The following is a 26,191-nucleotide window of genomic DNA, read 5'->3' on the forward strand; positions in this document are numbered from 1 at the left end:
GCTGCTCCCTGCCGCAGAGCAGAGGTCCAAATACAACTCCCTTTCCTTCTTGATGGCAACAAGGCATGGAAGTGGAGAAGCAGCTGCTTCTTCAACACAGGAGGACCTCCTGGACTGAAAATGCATTACAAACAAGGCTGCGATGTCACCCTTTCTTTCATTCAATTCGCTCTGGCCACAGTGGTCCAATCCTGGGGCCGGGGATTCCCGGCTTCCCGGAAGCTAAACCAAGCAGCTGGGAAGGGGCGGAGCCTCCCGGAGAAACGCGATCTAACAGCTTTTGTGCCGGAGGTTGCGCATACGAGACGGTGGCGTTTGCGCAGGTCCGAAGTCCCTTCCCTCTTGGGCCCATTTCTGGTAGCCTACTGTAGGCTGCCTGTTCTGTGCACCGTTTATAGTATGGACTGAGCGCCTTAGAGAGAATGCCCGGGGCTGACGGCGGAAAGCCCCACTTTCCTCCCTCGACCCTTTTCCCCGCAGGTAAGCATCATTTGTAAAATTCATGTGTCTGTTTCTTTACCTAAATGTTGATTGTTCAGTCCATCCTGATGACTCTTTCTCCCCCATCTTTCACGAGGGAATGACTTTCAGGGATCTCCTCTTGTGGTGGTGGTGGTGGTGGTGGGTGAATGATGAAGATCCCTGCCAGGCTTTCGTAATGGTGACGTCGTGTTCTATCCATTTCTGGTTCCCTGGACTAGGGAGACTCCAGGCCCTACTGCCCCGACTGTTCGGCTCTCTGGGGCAGGACTTAACAAGAGGAACACGATTTGCCCTTTTCATTGTTTCCCTTCCGGATTAGGTTCGCGACATGTTCGAGGCATACTGCGAATTTGGATCTGCGGCCTAAAATGGGAACATTGCAGCTCACAGACCAGAGGCCCCGACGCACACGCTTCCCACCTTCCTCATCTCCACTTGGCTCCTACCAAGACTGAGGGGAGGGTCTATGGGGTAGGCCTAGGGGCGGAGAAATGAGGCCCACACGAGCCAAAGTCTTTGCTTGCTGTGCTCCTCGAGGGCCGCACTGCGGGGCTGCGTTGAACACAGGCGGACTGGATTTGCTCTTGCCCTGGGGTCCATAGTACTAAAGTGTTAAAGGAAGACTGAAGAAAGATAGAGCTTTATGCGACTGAATTGTTTTTTGATCTGCCCTTCTTAAGATTTATTTTTTATTTTGTTTTTTTAATTTTTAATTTTTTTAATTTAATTTCATTTTTTGAAAGTTTATTCTTTCAATTAAAAAATAATCCTTTTTGCACCTTGAATAAATTTAAAAACAAAACAAAACCTGAAAAACAAGCCCCTTAATATATATAGCTGCATAATCAGACAAAACGAATACTCAAATTAGCCATATCCAAATTATGTCTTTTTTTCTACTTTTTAAGTTATTTATCGTTCTCTGTTAGGAGGTGAGTGGTGTTTTTCATTTTTGTTCTTTTGAGCTCAAGGCTTACCATAGCCTTGTTGTTTTGTAAAATCTCAAAATTTTTCTGTATATATTGGTTATTTTTAAAATTATTCTTTTAGTTTCACACTGCCCTCTCAGCTAATATTCCCTCATAATTTTTCTCAGTATAGTATAGTGGAAAGAATGGTTTTGGTTAACTACTCAATCTCATTTCCTCTTCCTTAGAATTAAGTAAGTGACTGGACAGTATTATTAATAAGGTCTCTTTCAGTTCTTCACCCTGTGATCCTTTTAAATTTGAATTCCTGACAGATTACAGAGTATTGTAAAAAAAAAAAACTCTACTGAACAGTCAAAATCTATTTTGTTATTAAATTTCCATTTACCTTTTTATATGTTTTAAGCTTAATTTTATTTCTTTATTTCTAGTTTAAAAAAAAAAAAGCTTTTACATAACTTTTTCCATGTAGGAAAAAAAATGAACATTTCTCTTTTTTCATGGTAAAATTAGGGGAAATGGGGTGGATGGAAGGGTATTATGGATTATGTATAAAAATTCTTAGCATTTGTTAAAAGTAGATAGTGATATCACCCTTTTTGGGTTATACTTTATTTCTTAAATATATTTCTTATTAATATAGATTCCCTTATCCATTTTGCAGAAAGAAGCTCTATAAAATGATAGGGGAAAGAACATTCCCTCTAAATTTAAAGAACATGGGTTCGAATCTTGTCTTTGATGCTCACTGCCTTTGTGTCTTTAGGCAGGTCTCTTTGTGTTTCAGTTTCTCATCTGAAAAATGAAGGGGTTGAATTAGATGGGCTTTGAGGGCACTTCCAATTCTAGAACTGTGATCCTAGAATTTTAAAGATAGGCCAGAACTAACAAGAACAGAAGCCATTTCTGAGAAGAGTACAGAAGTGAACCTGCCACACGAGTATTATTTTGTCCTTTCTCATTTTTAAATGACAGTCATTAAGTATCCACATGTACTAAGAATACAATAATGAAACACTGAGGTTATAAAACTCTTATTTTTAAGGAGGTTAACTCTATAAAGGAGAAAAGGCAGGTACGTAATTTAAGTACCATTTTGAGGATGGAGAAACAGCATGATATAAGTGAATAACGACAATGGGAGTAAAAACGAAGCTTGAGACAGAATAGAAATAGTCTCAACAGCATTTGGTGATTGTTATTAGATGTGAAAGAAAAGGGAGAAGCAGCTTTGACTGTTTTTGAAATTGGAAGAATGATGGTGCTATCAGCAGAAATTGAGAATTTAGAAAGAGGGACCTTTTTTATAGTGGGGAGAACAGAAGAGTTCACTTTTGGACATGTTGAATTCTCTTTGGAATGTAACACTTATCCTTCGCCACATTATCAGGAAAAGGTAGATGCTATCATCACCAAAGTAACTGCCACTTTGAGTCCACTGCAAATTTCATTGTATTAGAGTTCTTAACACTATATGGCAAAAATTTTATTCTTTCCTGATTGTTTTTCTTGAGCTCCCCAGGGTCTTTGTTCCAAACCAGCCTCTTTCTTTGAACCCTTAATCATATCCATACTAATTAGACTCTCAGGAGATGACCATTCCTAATTTATTGAAAAAAATTCATCATCCATTGTGAACTCAATCATCATTTATCATAATCTTCATCTCAAAACCAAGTCTGATTAACAGCTGATTCTCCTTTGGCAAGGCTGTGCCCTTTCTAGAAACTTGCCTCATGCACCATTCCTTTTCCTCTTCTCATTTTTGACCTTGTCCTATCATTTTCTCTGCTGCCTACAAATAACCTCAGGTTACATCATTTAAAAAAAAAAACCTTCACTATAACCAGTCATCCTCTTAAGCTATCTTTCCTCACTTTCACAATACTTAAAAAGACTGGTCTTTTAAGAAGATAGTCTCCTAATTGGTTTCCATGGCACTGCCACCTGCTAATTCTACCTGTAATAATGTGCAAATTACTTGAAATAATCAATAATTTTGATACAGCTTTGTGATTTCATGATAGCAGTGATCTGGTGATTTTTTTTTTTTTTTTTTTTTTTTTTTTTGCTGATATTAGGCTGAATCCAAACATTTAGCTTTGACTAGATGAAATTGTCCTGAATTATTTTTCATACTTATACAATGTTTTAAGGTTGATAAAGAACTTTTCTTTTTTCTTTTTTTTATTATAGTAACTTTTTGTTGACAGAACCCATGCCAGGGTAATTTTTTTACAACATTATCCCTTGCACTCACTTCTGTTCTGATTTTTCCCTCCCACCCTCCACCCCCCTCCCCTAGATGGCAAGCAGTCCTATATATGTTGAATATCTCATAGTATATCCTAGATACAATGTATGTGTGCAGATCCAAACAGTTTTCTTGTTGCACTGGGAGAATTGGATTCAGAAGATAAAAATAACCCGGGAGATAAAGAACTTTCTTATCAAGTAGATAGTATCATGTGAATATCCTCTTTTTTTTTTCAGGTGAGTTAGCAGAGGCTTAATTAAGTAACTTGCCCATGTAATGTTATGCAGTCAGAAAGTATTGGAACTGAAATTTAAATACAGATATTCTGACTCTAAATCCTATACTTTTTCTACTGGGATCATAGATATGGAGCTGGAATGGGCTTTGGAAGTCTTTTTTTACAATGGTCTCCACAAAGGTAGGCTCCTTAAGGGCATATATTATGGGTTTGAAAAAATATATATATTCAAAGTTCCTAATACAGTACCTTATACATAAGTATTTAATTGTTTCAGTTGGATAACATAAAAGTGAGAGTGTTGGACAGTGTGATTAATAAGATATCTTGAAGCTTTAAAATCTGTGAATCCACAATTTGAAGATGCTGTTGATATCAGAATATCCAGCATAAATACATAGCAGGCATTTAGAAATACAGAACTGGAAACCAGTGAAGAGATTTTAACTAGGGATATAAATTTGGAAGTCCTCTGCATAGAGATTATCCATAGAAGTAGATGACATTACCAGTGGAGAATGAACCAAGAAAAGCAACAAAAGCTAAGCAAAGAGCCTTCTGGTAGTCCCCTTGAAATGACACAAGGAAGATGAGCCAGAGGAAGAAAAGTTTGAGAGAGAATATTATTACAGAATTCTTAAGAAGCAAAAATGTTGAGAAATGTGTAATCACTTTTGAACATTATGAAAGGACTTGAATGGGCAAGACTTTTAGCAAGTCAAAGAAAGTAATGTAGATGGGAGCCAACATACCAAAAGTTTTGATGGTGGAGAGAAAGTATAGATTGTCTTTAGACTTTTCTAGATGTTCAGAAATAAAAGTATGATAATAGTTTAGTTGTGACTTAACTTTAATTTTTTTTTTTCCCTTTAAAAATCAAAAGGAGTCAGAGTACATTACTATCTTCTCTATCTTCTAAAATCTAACTTTTTCCCTAAAGTTCCTTATTTCATTGGAGGACATCTTCGTCCTTTTAGACACCAAGGTTTAAAATCTTAGAATCATACTTGACTCTTACCCTTTTCTTTACTTACATTAAATCTGTTGCTAAATCTTTTCTATTAGATCTATAGTATTTCTTGTATTTCTCCCCTACTTACCACCTAATTGGCCATTACTCTTCCCTTCATCCAATCCTTCCTCCAAAACCTAAACTATAGCAGTAGTCTCTTTTTTCCTCAGTAGTGTTTTATTTTTCCAATTACATGTAAAGATAGTTTTCAACATTCATTTTGTAAGATTGTGAGTGCCAAATTTTTCACCTTTCCTCACTTGATTCCTTCCTCCCCAAGACAGCAAGCAATCTGATATAGGTTACATATGTATAGTCATTTAAAATATATTTCCATATTAAACATGTTGTGAAAGAAAAATAGCAAAAGGGGAAAAAACACAAAAAAGAAAAAGCAAACAAAAAAAGGGGAAAATGATATGCTTCAATCTGATTCAGTCTTCCTTTGAATGTGGCTGACATGTTCCATCCCAAGTCCATTAGAATTATCTTGGATCACTGCATTTCTGAGAAGAAAAAAGTTGTAGTACAAAGTCGTACTTTGTACTACATAGTTGTCATAGTTGTCATAGTTGATCATCAAATAATCTTACCATTATTGTGTATTATTCTGGTTCTGCTCACTTCACTCAGTATCAGTCCATGTAAGTCTTTCCAGGCTTTTCTGAAATCAATTTACTTATCATTTTTTCTTTTTAATGTTTTAATATTTTTATTTTCTACACTTATATGTAAAACAATTTTTTTACATGGTTTTTAAAATTTTGAGTTCCAGATTTTCTGTCCCTACTTCCCCATTGAGAAGGCAAATGTAAAGTTATACAAAATATTTTAATAAAAGTCATGTTACAAAAGAAAACACAGATCTCTCCCTCCCCAAAAAAACTGTCAAGAAAAAAAAAGTCTGTATTCAGACACAATTAGTTCTTTCTCTTGGTATAGATAGCATTTTTTATCCTAAGTCTTTCAGAGTACTCTTGGCTCATTGTATTGCTGAGCATAGCAAAGTCATTGACAGCCAATAATCCCTCAACATTGCCATTAGTTTGTACACAGTACCTTTTACTTTGAGCTCATGGAGGACTTGCCAGATATTCATGAAAGCATTCTGCTTATTATTTCTTATAGAACATTATTTCATTACATTCATATATCATAACTTTCTCCATTTAATTTCTCCAGTTAATGGGCACTGACTTAATTTTTAATTCCTGACCACCACAAAAAGAGCTGCTACAAACATTTTTGTACATGTAGGTCCTTTTTCCTCTTTTATGATATTTTTGGGATACAAGACTCAGTTAGTGACACTGCTGATCAAACAGTATGCACAGTTTTAAATTCCAAATTGCTCTCCAGAGTGGCTGATCAGTTCACAATGCCATCAACAATGCATTCAGTTTTCCCATATCCTCTCCACTGTTTATTATTATGTTTTCCTGTCATCTTAGTCATCTGATAAGAGTGAGGTGGTACCTTAGAATTGTTTTAATGTACATTTCTCTAATCATTAGTGATTATGAGCATTTTTTCATAAGACTATAGTGATTTTAATTTCTTCATCTGAAAATAATCTGTTCAAATCTTTTGATCATTTGTCAATTGAGGAATGACATATCCTTATAAATTTGACTCAGTTCTCTATATGTTTTAGAAATGAGGCCTTAATCAGAAATACTGGCTATAAAAATTGTTTCCCAGCTTTCTGCTCCCTTCTAATCTTGGTTTTGTTTGTGCAAAAACTTTTAAATTGAATGTAATCAGTATTATCCATTTTGCAATTTCATAATGTTCTCTTGTTTTTTGGTCGTGAATTCCTTCCTTCTTTAAAGATCTGATAGGTAAACTATTCTTTCCTTTTTAAGTTTGCTTATAGTAAAATTCTTTACGCCTAAATCATGAACCCATTTTTACTTTATGTTGCTAAGGTGATCTATGCCTTATTTCTATTACTATTTTCCAGTTTTTCAGCAATTTTTGTTAAATAATGAGTTTTTAACTCTAGTCATTTTGTAGTACATAGGATTGCAGATCTTTTTTTTTTTTTTTTTTTTTTAATAAAACAGACATGGCAGATACACAAATGTTAATCACATTTACAGCTAATATTTATATAGTGCATTTTGTACTTTATTTAAGAACTTTACATTCATTATCTCATTTAAACTTCACAACAACCTTGTGATGTAGCTTCTATAAGTTTATAGTTTGACCATAATAGCCAGGAGAATCTCCCTCTTTGGTTATTCACCTTTATAATCATTCAAGAGATTAATTTTTTTAAAAAAGGTTGTCTAAATCATGTTGTGACTTGTGGAATCACATGCTCACATGAACATCATCCTAGAATAGTTTCTTGTGTAGTTTTTTTGCATTTAAGAAAATTAACAGTTTTAGGAAAGTATGTTGGAACTAAGAAATCACTTCTGTTTTTTACAGTGAAATGGAAATTGTAAGGGAATTTAACATATGGGTTTTAGTCCCTGGCCTGTTGTGTAACCTTAAACAAGCTGTAATAAACTCCTTGGACTTTAGTGTCCTTATCAAAACAAATTGGGTATATTGAGTGATTTCTAAGAGGCCTTTATAAAAGTTAACATTCCAATCTTGATAACTGTCATTCGAAGCTGAAGATACATTTTGTATGAGTTTATCTGGTTTTTATATCATAGAATAGGACTTAATGCTATCAGCATTTATCTATTCCATCCCAAACTATACTTCACACTTCTAAAATTTTGAAATTCTTTACTATTGGCTGCTCTTGTCTTCAGCAGTGAGATTGTAGTTTCTCCTTGGCTCCCAGGAAGTTCTGGGAATTAGACAAGGTAAGTAAGTAAGAAGAGGAGGAAACCAAGGGTAGGAAGAATAGTTTAGAAGTTAGTTTTTAAAAAATTATAGGTTTTTAGAAATAAGGATTTTGAGTAGTAAACGTTTCCTGAACTAGTACAATTTTTTAGCTCTAACTGGTGGTTGGAAACATTGATATGGGTCAGATAGCATCATCAACTTATTATCAGTAACTGGGTGACCAGAAGAATGATGGTACTTTATACTGAAGCAGGGAAGTTTGAAAGAGAGTGGAATTAAGGGATTTAGACATGCTGACTTTGAGATGTCTCTGGGACATCTACTTTGTCTTCTGAGTTCTCTCTGTGAAGATAATATTTAAATCAATTGTAATTAATAACTCAAGGTAGTAAGCATATAAAGAAGGAAGAAACATCCAAACAAAGTCTTGAGAAACATCCTCAGAGAGCATAATATGAATGATTAACCTTCAGAGAAATTGAGAAGGTGTCAGTGAGTCAGGTAGTAGGAGAACCTAAAGAGGAAAACCAAGAGGAAAAAGTGTCCAGGAGGAGAGGATAGACAGTAGTATCAGATAAAGCATAGATATTAAAAAGATTGAAAACTAAGAAAAAACTATCAAGTTTGTCAATGAAGAGATTGTTAATAACTTTGGAAAGAGCGATTTTAGGTGACTGATGAAGTCAAAAGCCACATTACAAAGAATCAAGGAGTGGAAGAATAAGAATTAGAGACAGTGAATGGAGATAGTTTTTTCTAGAAATTTGGATGAGAAAAGGAGAGAGAAAGAAGTATGTTTTCAGGGAAAGTGAGAATTTTTTAAGGACGGGGAGAGACATTGAGCTAGTCAAAAGTAGCAATAATAATAATGTTAGCATTTATAGGACAGTTAAAGGGCACAGGGAAGAGAGCACTGGTAATCAGAGACTCATTTTCATTGAGGAAGAAAATAGCTGATAACATTTACTTTTTACAGTAAAGGAAACTGGGGCAAACATTAAATAACCTAGTAGGGAAGGAATCAATAGAGAAAAGTTGAAGATTTAAAGAGCAAGATGAGGGATGAGTGAGATTGCAGTCTTCCAGGAGGAAAAAACCAGGAAGGAATGAACTAAAGGTAAAGAACCACATAATTATCAGAGACTAGAGGAGTGATATCAAAGGGTTTTGAGGCTAAGAAAAGAGAATGTTCATCTTGAATGAGCTCCGTTTTCCCAGTAAAGTAGGTGTTGAGGTCTTCAACTGATGGTAAAGGTTGGTGTGAGAAGTTTCAAGAGATAATAAGAATTTGGGCAATAGTATTTCTAAAACTATTTTAGTATATTTCTATCAAGAAATTACTTATTTCCTAATAATCTAAAAAATTTTTATTTGTGAAACAAAGATTTATTTTCCTTAGCACAATGCTTTGCATGTGGTAGGTTCTTAAATGTTGAATATAAGAAAAATGGTAGAAATCATTTTATGAAAGAAGACTTTTGAATCAGAAACTTTTATTTCTAGGCTAAAATTGTCTAAAGTTTTATGTTTCTTTTATGAAAATGTTTGAATCAAGTGTGTTTCCAAGAAAATTATTTTTTATTGTTGTTGTAGGGAGAAATTTGGACTCTTGAATGTGAAAAAAAGAGCTCTTTTCCCCAGCTCACCATGGCATCAATCTCAAGGTAAGAATTGCCATTTTATACAGGATATTCTGATAATTTTTACCTTTTCCACAAAATTAATAGAGAGGTAGTATTATATAGTGGATAAAGAGCTGACTTTATGAGTAGTAGTTTTGTGTATGAGTTCATTTTCTAACATGTGCTGGTTTTGTGACTATAGATAAGTCAGTTACTTAATTAATCTCTTACTTCCCTGGGCAACTTTCTAAGACATTGATGAAGTCACAGGGCCAAAAAAAAATTTATTTATTATTTTAACATAATTTTATTGTATATTGAAAGGAATAGCAAATTGTGCATAGTAGATTTGCAGTTTTATCATCTTTTTTATTGTACTATGTTATAGAAATATTTGTTTTATTAAATTAAAAATAAAATAATAAAGAATTTATTATTGAAAAATAAAAATCAGTATCTTAAAATGCTGCTGGTACAACTATGCAATTCTCAGGAATCAAAGAAATAGAAAAAAGGAAATGGGAAAGAGCAACGAGAGATGGAAAAAGGATAGAAACAGAAAAAATGTATTTTGTACAGAATGGTTGAGTGCTGGTAGATTATTCTGTATCTAAAAAGATGTTATTTACTTTTTGAGGAGTGTTGTTAGAAAAACTGCCTAGTGCTTCTGAAATGGAAAAGCACCCCAAATGGGACCGTGAGAAATATAATCTTGAATCTTTGTAGTTAGAGAAGTTTATTACTAGTTCTTCACTCCCTAATGCAGATGGTATTTTTAACAACCCAGATGTACTGTCCTGAGAATCCTGAGACCTTGACAACCTGATAAGAAATGCTGCTTGCTGCTGCCTGAGAACGACTCCCTTAGAGTGATAACTTTTTTTGCCTCCTGTTTATTTATTTTTTTTTTTTTTAATAGCCTTTTATTTACAGGATATATACATGGGTAACTTTATAGCATTAACAATTGCCAAACCTCTTGTTCCAATTTTTCACCTCTTACCCCCCCCCACCCCCTCCCCTAAATGGCAGGATGACCAGTAGATGTTAAATATATTAAAATATAACTTAGATACATAATAAGTATACATGACCAAAACATTATTTTGCTGTACAAAAAGAATCAGACTCTGAATTATTGTACAATTAGCTTGTGAAGGAAATCAAAAATGCAGGTGTGCATAAATATAGGGATTGGGAATTCAATGTAATGGTTTTTAGTCATCTCCCAGAGTTCTTTTTCTGGGTATAGCAAGTTCAGTTCATTACTGCTCCATTAGAAAATTTGGTTGATCTCGTTGCTGAGGATGGCCAGGTCCATCAGAACTGGTCATCATATAGTATTGTTGTTGAAGTATATAATGATCTCCTGGTCCTGCTCATTTCACTCAGCATCAGTTCGTGTAAGTCTCTCCAGGCCTTTCTGAAATCATCCTGTTGGTCATTTCTTACAGAACAGTAATATTCCATAATTTTCATATACCACAATTTATTCAGCCATTCTCCAACTGATGGACATCCATTCAGTTTCCAGTTTCTAGCCACTACAAAAGGGCTGCCACAAACATTCGTAGCATACAGGTCCCTTTCCTTCTTTATAATCTCTTTGGGATATAATCCTCAGTAGTAACACTGCTGGATCAAAGGGTATGCACAGTTTGATAACTTTTGAGCATAGTTCCAAACTACTCTCCAAAATGGTTGGATCTGCTCACAACTCCACCAACAATGAATCAATGTCCCAGTTTTCCCACATCCCTCCAACAATCATCATTATTTTTCCTGTCATCTTCGCCAATCTGACAGGTGTGTAAGGGTATCTTGAGTTGTCTTAATTTGCATTCTCTGATTAATAATGACTTGGAGCATCTTTTCATATGACTAGAAATAGTTTCAATTTCTTCATCTGAGAATTGTCTGTTCATATCCTTTGACCATTTTTCAATTGGAGAATGGCTTGATTTTTTATAAATTAGAGTTAATTCTCTATATATTTTGGAAATGTTGCCTCCTGTTTAGAGTAGAAATTCTTTTATTATGACAAATGTATCAAGAAACATTTTGATGTCTCTCTCTTCTTTCTATAAATATATGGCCCTGAGGCCACTCATTACTGACCCCTCCAGTATTGATGTTGGGGTTCAATTGCTAACTAGCAATAAATGCTCTTAAAACTTCATTATTTTGGCTGCCCTGTTTTTCTCTCACCTGAGCACTTCACGTCCAAGGATTTTCTTAAATAATGCTTGTTTTTCTAATATTAGGAATTGGAAATTAGTGTGTGAGGGTTGGTTTATGAATTCTTTGTACTTGAAACAGCCTGTGTAATATAGTAGAATAGGTCTTGAATTGGAAATTGGTAGGCGTGTCTCAGGCCTGATTCTGCCACTCATTAATTATATGAACCTGGGAAAGTTATTTTATTCACCAGATATTAGTTTTCTCATCTTCAAAAAGAAAAGAGGTGAATTATATGGTCACTAAAGTACCTTCTTGCTCTAAAATTTGGCAAAGTCTGCTGTTATTCATCATTTTTTTTCTGTTTTCTTATTCCTGTGTGCCTGGATGAAAATTTTGGAAATTTTTTTTTCTTCCTATCTAGTATTAGCTTTAAAAATAATAGAAGGTAACAAAAAAATTTATCTGATCCAGAGTTTCTCCCACCCAGTAATGTCTGTGTTCTGTACTTTTAGAGGAGATGCATCTGGAAAATTGCTTAGCCCTAAGATAAGATCTGCTAAGTTGCTTGAAGTTCTGAATTCTCTGGAAGATGAGTCCACCAAAGAGAAAGAAATTATATTCATCTCACCACCTGATAATGCTGTAGGAGACTTTACTGATGAGGACTCAGAAGATGAAGAGGGACATAAAGGAGGGAACTTGTCTGGAAGCATGCTACATGCTACTGTGGTATCTGAGGGCTCTGAAACTGGGGAGGACAATGAAGAACTTGAACTACAACCAGCAAGAAAGAGACAGAAGAGAATTGCTGAACTAAGGAGGGTTTGGACCAAAAGAGATATTAGACCTGATTTTGTAAGTTGGTCTGCATCAGATCCTCATATTGAGTATCTTAAGAGTCAGGAATTGAGCCCAGTTGGACTTTTTGAATTGTTTTTTGATGAAAGAACAATTAATTTCATTGTTAGTGAAACCAATCGTTATGCTTGGCAGAAAAATGTCAACTTAGATCTTACAGCCCAGGAATTAAAGTGTGTTTTGGGTATACTGATTCTGAGTGGTTATATTTCTTATCCTAGAAGGAGAATGTTTTGGGAAACATCTCCTGATTCACATCATCACCTTGTTGCTGATGCAATTAGAAGGGACAGATTTGAATTAATATTTTCATACTTACACTTTGCTGATAACAGTGAACTTGATGAGAGTGATAGATTTGCAAAAGTAAGGCCTCTCATAATTTTGATGAATCAGAATTTCCAAAAGCATGCTCCTTTAGAGGAATATTATAGCTTTGGTGAATCCATGTGTGAATATTTTGGACATCGTGGATCTAAGCAGTTGCACAAGGGAAAACCCATTCAATTTGGGTATAAGATTTGGTGTGGAACAACTAGCAGAGGGTATTTAGTCTGGTTTGAGCCCTCTCAGGGAACATTATTCACAAAACCAGAAAAAGATATAGATTTAGGAGGAAATATGGTGATAAAATTTGTAGATGCACTTCAGGCACGAGGCTGCCTGCCATATCATATTTTTTTTGATAAAATTTTTACAAGTGTCAAATTAATGTCTGTTTTGAGGGAAAAGGGAGTTAAAGCCACGGGAACTGTCCATGAATACATGACTGAAAAGTGCCCACTCAAAGATCCCAAAGACTTTAAAAAAATAACAAAAGGCTCATTTGATTACAAAGTGGAGGAAAGTGAGGAAATCATTGTATGCCGTTGGCATGACAGCAGTATTACTGATGTATGTTCCAATGCAGTTGGAATAGAACCTGTAAAACTAACAAATTGTCATTCAAGTGCATCCAAAACTAGTACTCGGGTACATCAGCCATCGTTGGTGAGGTTGTACAATGAGAAGATAGGAGGTGTTGCAAAAATGGACCAAAACATTTCCAAATATAAGGTGAAAATTAGAGGAATGAAATGGTATTCTACCTTTATAAGTTACATTATTGATGTGGCTCTAAATAATGCATGGCAACTTCACAGAATCTGTAATGAAGAGACTCAGGTAGATCTTTTGGCTTTCAGAAGATACATTGCTTGTGTTTATTTGGAAAGCAATGCTGATATGTCATCCCAAGGAAGAAGAAGTAGACGTTTAGAAACAGAGAGCAGATTTGACATGATTGGTCATTGGATCATTCACCAGGATAAGCGAACCCGATGTGCACTTTGCCATTCTCAAACAAATACCAGATGTGAAAAATGCCAGAAAGGTGTTCATGCAAAATGTTTCAGAGAATATCATATAAAGTAATCACATGATGAACTTGCATTAAAAAAAAAAAATTTGCAGTCCACCAAAGTGTAACATATTAGGGTTTATTTATATATACTAAGATTTATTTCATTTAATATGTAATAACATTCAATTATGTATAGTAGTTAGAGTAGTAGTTCCATTCTTGTATATTGAAAAATGTTTTTGGATTTGACTTTCTAAAGGTTTGTTTTTGCATTATTTGTTCTCTTCATTTCATCATTTCCTTTTTTCCCCAAATAAAAATCCCATTTTTGGTCTCTTAGTGTCTTGTACCTAAACACTGTAAAAGCAAAAAACAAAAAAAGGATTTATGTTTAGTTTTTTGAAATGTTTGGTTATATGCTATTGAACCAGTTATTTCTGTGCCCTTCCGTCCCCTTTATTTTGAATGCAGTTGAAAACAGTATGTAGGCAGTAACCAGCAATTAATAATCAATAAAAATGCATTAGAAACTAGTTTATGCTATGTACTATCTTAGGTACTGAAGACAAAAAATTTTTAGATGTAATCTCTGCCTTTAAGGAGTTTATATTCTAATGGGGAAAGACAATGTAAAAGGAAAGGAACAAGCATTTATTAAGCACCTGCTTTGTGCCAGGTACTGCTAAGCAATTTATAAATATAACTACAACAATCCTGAAGTAGGTGCTATTATGATCATTTTACAATTGAGGAAACTAAGGCAGAGAAATGACAAGGGTCACAGCTAATGTCTGAGATGAGATTTGAACTTGGGACCCTGACTGGGCCCAGCATTCTGCCACCTAACTGCCTTCCATATAGTTGTAGAATAATTACATACGTGCATATATATATATATATATATATATATATACATACACACACAAATATTTTATATTTCCCAAATATATACGTGTATACACATGCACGTATATATTTGGGAAATATAAAAACATACAGAACAGATAGTTCAAATTAACATTTGAACTGGGAAATTGGGGGTTGGAAGAAGATTAAGAAAGTCTTGCTGTAGAAATTTGTGCTTGAGCAGACATTCAGAAGAAAAGGTATTCAAACTAGAGATAAGGGAAGAATGCATTCTAGTCATGGAAATGTCCAGTGTAAAGGTATGGAGATGGAAGATGGAGTCTGTAAAGTACAGAGAGGAGGCCAGTTTGATTGAACTTTGAAGCAAAGAGAAATATGTGTGTGTGTACGTATATGCATATATATATACATACATATATATATGCATACACACATGTATGTGTTTGCATGTATAAAAGTTAAATTGGTATGTTAAGAATGGCTTTAAATTTCAGAGGTATTTATATTTGATTGTAGAGACAATAAGAGAATCAGTGGAGTTCATTGATTAAAGCTGTAATGTGGTTAGATCAGAGTATGAGTTGAGTGGAGAGATTGTTGAGGCCCAAATAATTAGAAAGCTTTTGCAGTGGTGCATAGGTGGTGGCTATGTGAAAGAAAGGGTCAGATAATAGAAATGCAGAGGTAGGAACTTTTGTTGTTTAGTTAGATGTTTAGGGTAATGGAGAGTGATTAGTGGAAGATAATATGGTGGTTAAGAACCTGGAAGAATGATGGAAATTCTGTCTGGTTGACAAAAATAAGATGATTTGAAAGAAGGGAGGGTTTAGGGGGAAAGATAGAGTTTTCTTCTGGATATGTCTGTCCCTTGAATTTCAGTCTCACATGACATATTTGTCTAATGGACAAATTGGCTATTGGTTTGACTATTTGGAATCCTCAGAAATTTTTAAGAGTATAAAGGTATCCTGAGACCAAAGAGTTTGATAACCACTAATCTAGTGGAGATTTTTTAAGGTTAGACAAGACTTGGGCATATTTAAAAGTAGAAGGGATGGGATGGAGGAAGGGAGAGGGGACAGACAGAGACAGAGAAGAGAGAGAATTGTGAGTTGAAGATGCAGTCTTTTGGAGATAAGGTAGAATTAAGGTTATTTGGAAAGGGATTGTTGGTCTTAGTAAGGAGAAGTGTCACCTTATTACAAACTTAAGAGACTGGGATATTATTTCAGTGGATTTCAAGATGAAGGGAAAAGAAGAAAAAGCTCATGTCACAAGGCCTCAATTTTCTCAATAAAGTAAGTGGATAGGGTTGTGATACAGGAAGATGTTTCAAGCTTGAAAGAAATGAAGGATTTGGGGGAAGAAAGAGACTCAGGGAAGAATAAAAAATCTTAAATATAATATTGTGTGACTTCATCCACTTACAGCATGTTAGTAGAAGCAAAAGAGACAAGATAATGGAATGGGAGAAAAGGACAAAATTGAAAAGAACAAAGAAGAGATAGCTAGGTGGTGCAGGGGATAGAGCACCAGCCCTGAAGTCAGGAAGACCTGAGTTCAAATATGATCTCTCATACACTTAACACTTCCTACCTGTGTGACCCTGGGCAAATCACTTAATCCCAATTGTCTCAGCAAAAGAACAAAGAATTGAACTGATAACAACAAGGTTTTCCTAATCATTTTCTTATATCATAGAAACCTAAGACAGGCTGGTGAAACATTTGATCCCTGACTTAGTCATGTTTTTAAATGCATAAAATAAAATAAAAACCCATAAGATTAGGAAGAGATATATTATATTGAAATACAATTATGGGGGGAAATTTTAATCCATTAATAGCATTTTAAGAATCCCTGATCTATAGGAGTGGTATTGGAAAGAGAAGAATGTGAAATTTTGCAACAGGGTAATGACCCAAGAAGTTCTGAGGTATTGATTCTCAAAATGAAAACAAAAGAGATATTTAGGAGGGGTGAGGCACAAAGAGAGATGGAATAGTAGGTTATGATCAGAAGAATTTCAAAGTTTTTGTTTTTATTAGTAAAGTGGAATATTGTGAATAATGATGACACCCAGGGTGTGACCATCCTATATGTGGCTGAGGTGGAGTGGAGTGAAATGAGTAAGTGAAAGGATTTAAGGAATAAGGAATTGAGAGTTTGGAAGACCATTAGTATTGGAAGTCGAATTCCTCTACTATGAGGAATTATGAAGGACAGGAAGACAAATGAGCCAGATGCTCAAAAAAAGCTTTTAAGTGTACCCTAGCTTTCGACTTGGATCTTTTGATGTAAAATGAGAGCAGTGTGATTGAAGCATTAAATTAACAGATTACAATATAATTTTATTCTATGTGGCTTTAAAATAGACCGTAGCCTTGAACAGCAATAAGCCAAATAGATTCTCAAAAAATATGTTCTCTAGAGTACAGTTTATTATTTGTTAACAGAAAGAATTGTCTTTTAATTTTGACAGCATAGCATTTGTGTCAAATGCTATTGTATTGGGCCAGAATTCTAGTCTCTATTTTGATTTTATTTATGTCATTGTAGGGAGTAGATGTGTATATTGTTTTTTTCTGCTCTGATTTTTTTCCTTTGCCTTAAAACAATATAAGAATGTTTCTATGAATTCTTGATATATCTAATTCTTCATAGTATAATAACTTTTTGTTACAGTCTTATAATAGTTATTTAATTATTCCCTAAACATTGGGTGTGTATTTTGATATCACAATTCATTTCTTCCAACATGTATTCTGGTACATAAGTCTTATGTACCAGACATTACAAATATATTTTTACATACATATTATAATTTTATTTGTGTAATGACTATAGGATACATACTTTAGGAAACATTTGCTGGAGTTAAAGAACTTAGTTTCCTATCTAATATGACAGTCTTCCTTAGAAGATGATGTTTTAGGGTCAGTATTTAAGTGAAGGATATGATGAATCCCATCAGAAAAATAAAATAGTATAGATAAGATGAGAACAGTACAAATAAAGTCCCAATACTCATAATGTACCAAAATTTTCTTCATTCAAGGAATATTTTTAAAGCACCAACCACATATGCTTGGTGCTAGAGGAGGCTAAAGGTAAGCATAGTCCATCCCTAAAAGGAGTTTATATCAAGTGTTTCATTCATCATCTTTATCTCTTTTCCCCATATCCCAAATTATATATATATATATACTTACACAGATATATAGTTTAACGAGTTAGTAACAATTTTACCATTTGTGTTTCAAGCTAAACTTTTCCTTCAAATAAAAATATTTTATTAATGATTTTTTCATACTTGTCAGTTCTCATTAATTCTTCTGTTCAACACATTCCTTTCCCAAAAGAAGCCCTCCCTTGTAATAGACTTCATTATGCATTAGTCAAAATTCTGAGATTTTCTCCCTTATGTTACTCTAGTGCTCATTATATAAATTACTCTCCTAATTCTGTCTACTCTACTTTTTCTCATGCATTGATATGTCAAAGATTCTCCACAGCTCTGATTTACTCAATGGAAATATATGAAAGTACTCCATTTTATTAGTGATTTATTTCCTTCTGTGAAATTATACTTACTTTTTAAAAGATAAGTTTATTAATATTATTTGTTGTTGTTGTAATAAGCCTTTTGACTTTCAGTATATCAGATTCCAACATTTCCTCTCTTTGTAGTGGTTGCTGCTAAGTCTTGTGGGATCCTTCTTATGATTTTCTAATAGTTGATCTCTTCCTGACCCCTTGTAGTATTTCTAATTAAATCTTGCTTGTGCATTTCTGGGTATGTTCAATTTGTGTGTATATACTTTTTTAAAGGAGGTGAGTGTTAATCTTTTTTTTTTTTTTTTTTCACTCTGTCCTGTGGTTCTGATTGTTCTTGGCAGTTTTCTTATATAATTTCAGGGTATCCAGGTTTTTGTTGGGCCAGGAATTTTCAGGAAATCAATTAATGCTTAAATTCTTAATTCATCCTGTTTTCCAAACTAATCATTTTTGACACTAGATATTCCACTTTGTTGTATGTATATTGTATCACTGAATCATAGAATTGTATGCAACATTCTCTTTTTCAGGGTATTGACCACTTGGGTAAGTTTTAAACTTTCTTGCATTGAACAGTTAAGAAACTTTTAAATTTTTAATTGTTCTAACTTAATTTTTAATCTCTTGTTTCATCCCTTCCTTCATTTCTTTTGACAATTGTTGAATGATACTCTGAATCCTTAAACAACTAAAAGTACCTGAGAACCAGAGCCAAAAGTCAGACTCTTAGAAAATTTTCTGTGCATATTGAAGATCTCCGAAATTCCAGTTAGGCTTTAACTAGTGACAAACAATACGTAAACATTTACATGCAAAAATAAGAAAACAGTGTTATAAGTAATATAGTAAATAATTGATAATAATTTTGTTTAGACCAGTATTAGGATCCAGAGCAAGTTACTTAATCTCATCTTTGAAACAGATAAAATCATCTAAAATACTTGCCATACATGTTGTTTTGAGGGCCACATGGGATACTTGTCAAGTGCTTTGTAAACTTTAGGATGCTATGCAAATTATTATTTCTGTACTCATCTTTTTTATGGACATGTATCCATTTTCCTACTTTTCCTTGTCCACAAAGAAAATTTATACCTTTCCTTTTTGTCTTTCTTTTCTACTTTAACATAATGCCTTTTCTCTTTACATCTCATTTCTTCTGTCTTCCAAAATTAGTTTTCTAGACTTCTGTAAAACCAAGAAAGTGAAAGACTAGAGTAGTTAACTTTTTTCTTTTTTTTTATGTCCTTTATTATTATTATTATTATTATTATAACTTTTTATTGACAGAACTCATGCCAGGGTAATTTTTTTACAACGTTATCCCTTGCACTCACTTCTGTTCCAATTTTTCCCTCCCACCCTCCACCCCCTCCCCGATGGCAAGCAGTCCTATATATGTTGAATATGTCCTAGTATATCCTAGATACAATATTGTTTCAGATCAAACAGTTTTCTTTTGCAAGGGAGTTGGATTCAGAAGGTAGAAATAACCGGGAAGAAAAACAAAAATCAAACAGTTTTTCATTTCCCAGTGTTTTTCTTTGGGTGTGCTCTTCCCATATTGATCAATTGAAACTGTTAGGTCTCTTTGTCAAAGAAATCCACTTCCTCAGTTACATCTTAACATATCATTGTTGGCGTATATAATATCTCTTGGTTCTCTCATTTCACTTGCATCAGTTCATGTAATTCTCTCAAGCTTCCTTTATTCATCTTGCTGGTCATTTCTTACAGAACAATAATATTCCTTTCATAACCACAATTTACCCAACCATTCTCAATTGGGGGCATCCACTCAGTTTCAGCTTTACCACCAAAAGGGCTCCACAAACAATTTGGCAATACCTCCCTTTCCCTTCTTTTAGTATCTCCTTGGGGTATAAGCCATGAAACACTGCTGGATCAAAGGGTATGCACAGTTTGATAACTTTTTGGGCATTTCCACATTGCTCTCAGAATGGTTGGTTAGTTCCGCTCCCCCGTGATCATGTCCCAGTTTTCCCCAGATCCCCTAATCTCATTTTTTTTCTATCATCGCCAATCTGACAGGTTTGTGGTTCTCAGGGTTTAATTTGCATTTCTCTGATCAATTGATTTGGAACCTTTTATTTAATGATGTCAATTTCATCATCTGAAAATTGCATATCCTTTGACCATTTATCAATTGGAGAATGGCGGTTTCCCTAAAATTAAGTCAGTTCTCTATATTTTGGAAAGGGCCTTTATCAGAACCTTTAACTTGAAGATGTTTTAGTTTTTTGCTTCCTTTCTAATCTTTTTACATTGTTTTTGTTTTAAGAAGCTTTTTAATTTTTAATCAAAATTTTCTATTTTAATCAATAATGGTCTCTCTTCGTCTTTATTTAAAATTTCTTCCTCTTCCACAAGTCGAGGTAAAACTTCCTATGTTCCTCCGTCTTTTATAATCCGTTCTTTATTCTAAATCATGGACCCATTTTGATCTTATCTTGGTATACATGTTAAGTTATCATCCTAATTTCTTATACTAATTTCAGTTATCAAAAGGTTTTGTCAAATATAATTCTTATCCCAAAAGTTAGGATCTTTGGGTTTGTCAAACACTAAATTGCTTAGTTGACTATTCTGTCTTTAAACCCTAACCTGTTCCCAAATAACTAATTACAGTCAATACCAAATGGTTTTGGTGACTGCTGCTTTATAATATAGTTTTTAGATCAAAACTGGCCACCTTCGTTTGATTTTTTTTCATTAATTCTTTTGGATTCTTGACCTCTTATTATTCCTTAATTTTGTTGTTATTTTTCTAGATCATTAAAATTTTTTCTTAAGTCTGATTTTAACACCAAATAAATAGATTAGTTTAGGGGTATTGTCATCTTTTTATATTTGGGATATCCAGGGCCTTGATATTTTTTCAATTGTTTAATCGCTTTTTTTCTGTGGAAAGTTTTTTGTAATTTAGCTCATATAATTCCTGACTTTCCTTTGGTAGATGATTAAATATTTTATGCTGTCCAGTTATTCTGAATGGAATTTCTCTTTTATCTCTTTTTTTGGATTTTATTGGTGATGTATAAAATGCTGAGAATTTATGGGGTTTTTTTAAACTTTTCTTTCTAAATTATAGATTATTTCTAATAGCTTTTTTAAATCTCTAGGGTTCTCTAATATACCATCATATCATCTGCAAAAGTGATAGTTTGGTTTCTTCCTGCCTATTCTGATTCCTTTAATCTTTTTCGACTCTTTTGCCGGGCTAGTTTTCTAATACAATATTGAATAATAATGGTGACAATGGGCCCTTCCTCCAATCTTACTGGGAAAGATTCGTTTTCCCCCATTGCATATGATGCTTACTGATGGTTTTTAAATATATTCCTGATTATTTTGAAAAAAGTCCATTTATTCCTATACCCAAGTGTTTTTTATTAAAGGATGTTGGATTTTATCAAATGCCTGCATCTATTGAGATGATCATATGGTTTTGTTAGTTTGTATTAGTAATTATTTCAATAGTTTTCCCTAATATTGAAATCATTCCTGGTATAAATCCCTTAATCATATGTATTATCCTGGGATGATTTTCTGTAATCTTTTTGCTTATTTTATTTAGTTTTGCCGATTTCATTAAGAGATTGGATAATTTTTCTTTCTCTGTTTTCATCCTGGTTTAAATCAATCCATGTCTGGCTAAAAAGGGTTTGGTAGGACTCCCCAGTCCCCTATTTTTTCAAATGTTTTATAGCATTGGGGTTAATTGTTCTTTTTGTTTTAAATTCCGTTCCATCTGGTCCTGGGGTTTTTTTTGGGGTTGGTTAATACCTTTTTATTTCTTTTTCTAAGATGGGACTGTTTAGGATGTTTTCTTCTTCCTCTGTTAATCTGGACAACTATTTTTTAAATTTCTTCCATTTCATTTAAGTTGTCAAATTTATTATAAAGGGGCAAATAATTCTAATTATTTTCTAATTTCCTCTTCAATAGTTGGCTCCTTTTCATTTTAAGATAAAATTTGATTTTCCTCTTTCCTTTTTTTAAAATCAGATTTCAAGGGTTTGTCTATTTTGTTGGTTTTCATGGGACCCTCTTGTTTATTAATTAATTCAATAGTTTTTTACTTTCAATTTATTGATCTCTCCTTTTTTTTTTAAATTTCAAGTTTAGTGTTTGACTGGGTTTTTAATTTTTCCTTTTCTAGCATTTTTTATTTCAAGCCAATTTTGATTCTCTTTCTCTATTTTATCAAGTAAGCCTCTAGGAATTAAAAATTTCCCTTTATTACCACTTTGGCCATCCCACATTTGATATGATGTCTCATTATTGTATTTTCTTTTGGGTTATTAATTATTCATGTTTTATTTCACCCAATCATTCTTTAGTTAAAGTTATTTAGTTTCCAATTATTTTTGGTTTCTTTCCCTGGCTTTTTGTTGGTGTAATTTTTTATTCTCGTGGTCTGAAAAGGATTTCCCTTTTCTTTACTGCATTTGGTTTGAGGTTTTATGTCCTAATTATGGTCTATTTTGTATAGGTTCATGACTGCTGAAAAAAAGTGTACTCCTTTTGTCTCCATTTGTTTTCTCAGGGTCTATCATATCAACTTTTCTATATTCTCCCTCTTTGACTTCCTTATTTTTTGGATTTGGTTTATCTAATTCTGAGGTGCAAAGTTAGGATCTCCCACTTTAGTTTTTTCTTTTCTTTTGCCCTCTTAATTTCTCTTTTAAAAATTTAGATGCTATTCCACTTGGTGCATATATTTTAATATCGATTTGCTTCATTATTTATGCTCCCTTTGAAGATATAGTGTTTCTTTTCTTTTAATTAGATCAATTTTTTTTGCGTCGGATGGATGGCTACCCTTTTTGACTTCACCTGAAGCAAGTGATTTTGCTCCTCCTTTTATCTTTATTCTGCATGTATCTTTCCCCTTTTTAGATTGTGTTTTGTAAACAACATATTGAGGATTCTGGCTTTTAATCCATTCCTAATGCTTCCCTCTTTATGGGGGTTTTCCTTCCATTTTATGGTTTTACCCATTCTTGTCCCATCTTGTTAACTATTTACTTTTCTCCTTCTTCTCCCCCTTCCCCCCTTGGTTTTTGGGCACCACTTGCTTCTCACAGCCCCCCTTTTTATTCGCTCCCCTCCTTTCCCTCACAGTTTCTGTTTCCCTTCTGTTAGGTTTTTCCCCCTTTTCCTTTTCCTTCTTTTTTCAATGGATGGGAAGGTTTCCCATATATTGAATATTCTAAATTTTTCTCTTAAAAAGTCAATTCTTATGGCAGTAAAATCCACTATTTCATCCCCCCCATTCTTTCTCTCAGATATAATGGGTTTTTTTTGCCTCTTTGTGAGATATGTCCCTCCCTTTCCCTTTCTGATACAATGTCCCCACCTCTAATTTCTGAACAAAGGGTTCATGTTTTTATACATCTTTAACAAAATATAGTTCCCAAGTTTCTTTTTTTTACCTTTTTGGTTTTCTTGAGTTCTTAGGTCAAACTTCTTGGAAATTCTTTTTCAAAAATATGAAATTCACTTATTTCGTTGAAGACCATCTTCTTCCTGGAAAAGATGCTCATTCTGGCTGGATAAAAGTTATTTTTGGTTGCATCCAGTTCCTTAGCCTTTTGGAATATCATTTCAGGCCCTTGATCTTTTAATGTGGATGCTGCTAGATCTTGGGTGATCCTTATTGTGGCTCCTCTATATTTGAACTGGGTTTTTCTAGCCGCTTGGAGTATTTTTTACTTTGTTTGAGGGTTCTGGCATTTGGCCATTATATTTCTTGGTGTTTTGATTTTAGGGTCCCTTTCAGTAGGTGATCGATGAATCCTTTCAATGTCTTTTTTACCCTCTGTTTCTATGACTTCTGGGCAGTTCTCTTTGATAATTTCCTGGAAAATAGTGTCCAGGCTCTTTTTTTCATCGTATTTTCTGGGAGTCCAATGATTCTCAGATTGTCTCTCTTAGACATGTTTTCCAGATCTGTTGTTTTCCCCAGAAGGTATTTCACATTTTTCTCCATTGTTTGTTTTTTTTGGTTTTGCTTGACTGATTCTTCTTGTCTCCTCAAGTCATTCAATTCCATTTGTTTTATTCTTATTTTCAATGAAGTGTTTTCTTCACTCACTTTTTTTATATCTTTTTCTAATTGTCCAATTTGTTCTATGGAATGTTTTTCCATTTCGCCCATTTTATTCTTTAGCAAGCTATTTTCTGTTTCCAGTTCACTAATCCTATTTTTCAAGGATTTGATTTCTTTATCCACTCTGTCTTTAAATGAGTGGAATGACTTCTTCAGTCTCTCTTGCCAAGCCTCCCTCTCCTTTTCCCATTTTTCTTCTAGCTCCCTTGTGAGAGCCTTTTTAATTTCTTCTATGAGATTCATCTGTGCTGAGTAACAGATGATCTCCTCCTGTGGGGCTTCACCTGAAGATAATCTGTTTTTAGTCTCCTCAGGGTTTAGAGTCCGTTCTCTGTCTGTATAAAAGCTGTCAATCGTTAAAGTCCTTTTTAACTTTTTGCTCATTTTGTCAGAGAAAAACCAGAGACAAACTAGCAAAGATAAAAAAGGAAAGAAACCCCAAATGGAATCTGCCTTTTGGGGGGAGGGGCTGGGTGGCATTACCGAGCTTCCTCTACAGACTGAGGGGGCAGCAGCAAGGCACTAGCAGGACTGTGTTGGGCCTGCGCTCTGAGACTCTGAAAGAGTACTGAGACGCTGTGGGGGAGGGGTGGTCAGTCTCAAGGAACTGCAGCTGTTTGGGGTTGTATTCTTCACCCCCGGTGTTTTTAGCTTCTCTGCTGGCCTACTGAATTGCTACCAGGGCAAAGTATCCAATCCTGTAGCAAAGCTCTCCCTGCAGAAACGGCTGAGATCACACCCCAACCCCCTCCAGTCTGCTCGGCTGTGAGCTGCCTGCCGAGCTCTTGCTGCTGCTGCCTGCCCTCAGCCTGTGCCCAATCTAAAACCGTCCCACCCTCGAGCAAAAACAGACCTTTCCTGGCGAATCTCAAGGATGTCTTCTCTTGGTAACTGTTTGTGGGTTTTTTTTTCAGTCAGGCATTAATTCACAGGCTTGTAATGAGATGGATTCTGAGAGAAAATGCGGAGCTTACACAGCTGTGTGCTTCCTCGCCGCCATCTTGAACTTTTTTCTTTTTTGTGATTTAATCTATTTTTATTTCCCCCATTGTGTTTTATTTATTCATTAAATATTTCTCAATTAAGTGTAAAATTTTAACATTTGTTTTTGAAATTTTTGAGTTTTGAATTTTATCTCTTCCTCCTTCCCCTTCCCCCTTTTGAGAAGGCAGTATGCCACAGATTATGTGATATGAATTCATATAAAACATATTTTCATATTAGCCATATTGGAAAAGAAAACAGATTTTTTTAAAAAGCAAAAATAAAATTTAAAAAGTATGATTCTGTTTTCAGATTCCATCAGTTCTTTTCTGGGGATGTATAGTATTTTCATCATCAGTCTTTCTGAATTGAATTGAATCATTGTATTGATCAAAATATTTAATGATTTTGATCATCATATAATGTGCTATTACTGTGTATAATATCTTCATACTGATTACTTCACTTTGTATCAGTTCATATAAATCTTCCCAGGTTTTTCTGAAATCATTCTGCTCATCATTTCTTTTAACACAATAGTATTCTACCATAAGTGTTTGTCAGTGCATTGTTAATGGGCGTCCCCTCAATTTCCAGTTCTTTGCCATCACAAAAAGACTTGTTATAAATATTTTTGCAGATAGTAGTCCTTTTCCTTTTTCTTTGATTTCTTTGGATTATAGAGTTAGGTCAAAGAGAAGGAACAGTTTTAGAATCCTTTGGGCATAGTTCCAAATTGTTCGCTTTGTTCATAAATTCATGAATAGTGCATTATATCCCCTCTGATATTTGTAATGTGCTTTTTCTGTCATATTAGCCAATGTAATAAGTGTGAGGTGATATCTCAAAATTGTTTTAATTTGCATTTCTTGATTTAATCAATAATGATAGTACATTTTTCTTTTCTTTTTTT

At 34.1% G+C, this 26,191-nt stretch overlaps 1 protein-coding gene across 2 annotated transcripts; it reads left to right on the forward strand.

Annotated features, from left to right (window-relative positions):
* Positions 1-417: 417 nt before the first annotated feature.
* On the forward strand, positions 418-14,389 carry PGBD2 (piggyBac transposable element derived 2). Of its 2 annotated transcripts, none has more exons than XM_003768687.4 (3): positions 418-480; positions 9,324-9,394; positions 12,046-14,389. In XM_003768687.4, the coding sequence occupies exons 2-3, from the start codon at positions 9,378-9,380 to the stop codon at positions 13,802-13,804; spliced, it is 1,776 nt and encodes a 591-aa protein (XP_003768735.1). In that variant the 5' UTR covers positions 418-480; positions 9,324-9,377; the 3' UTR covers positions 13,805-14,389. The 2 variants fall into 2 exon arrangements, with proteins under 2 accessions (XP_003768735.1, XP_031824290.1); XM_031968430.1 differs by lacking the exon at positions 418-480 and adding an exon at positions 1,232-1,415 and having other exon boundaries at positions 12,046-14,388.
* The last annotated feature ends 11,802 nt before the right edge of the window (positions 14,390-26,191 follow it).

This window comes from Sarcophilus harrisii, chromosome 4, assembly GCF_902635505.1.
Source record: "Sarcophilus harrisii chromosome 4, mSarHar1.11, whole genome shotgun sequence".
NCBI classification, from domain to species: domain Eukaryota; kingdom Metazoa; phylum Chordata; class Mammalia; order Dasyuromorphia; family Dasyuridae; genus Sarcophilus; species Sarcophilus harrisii.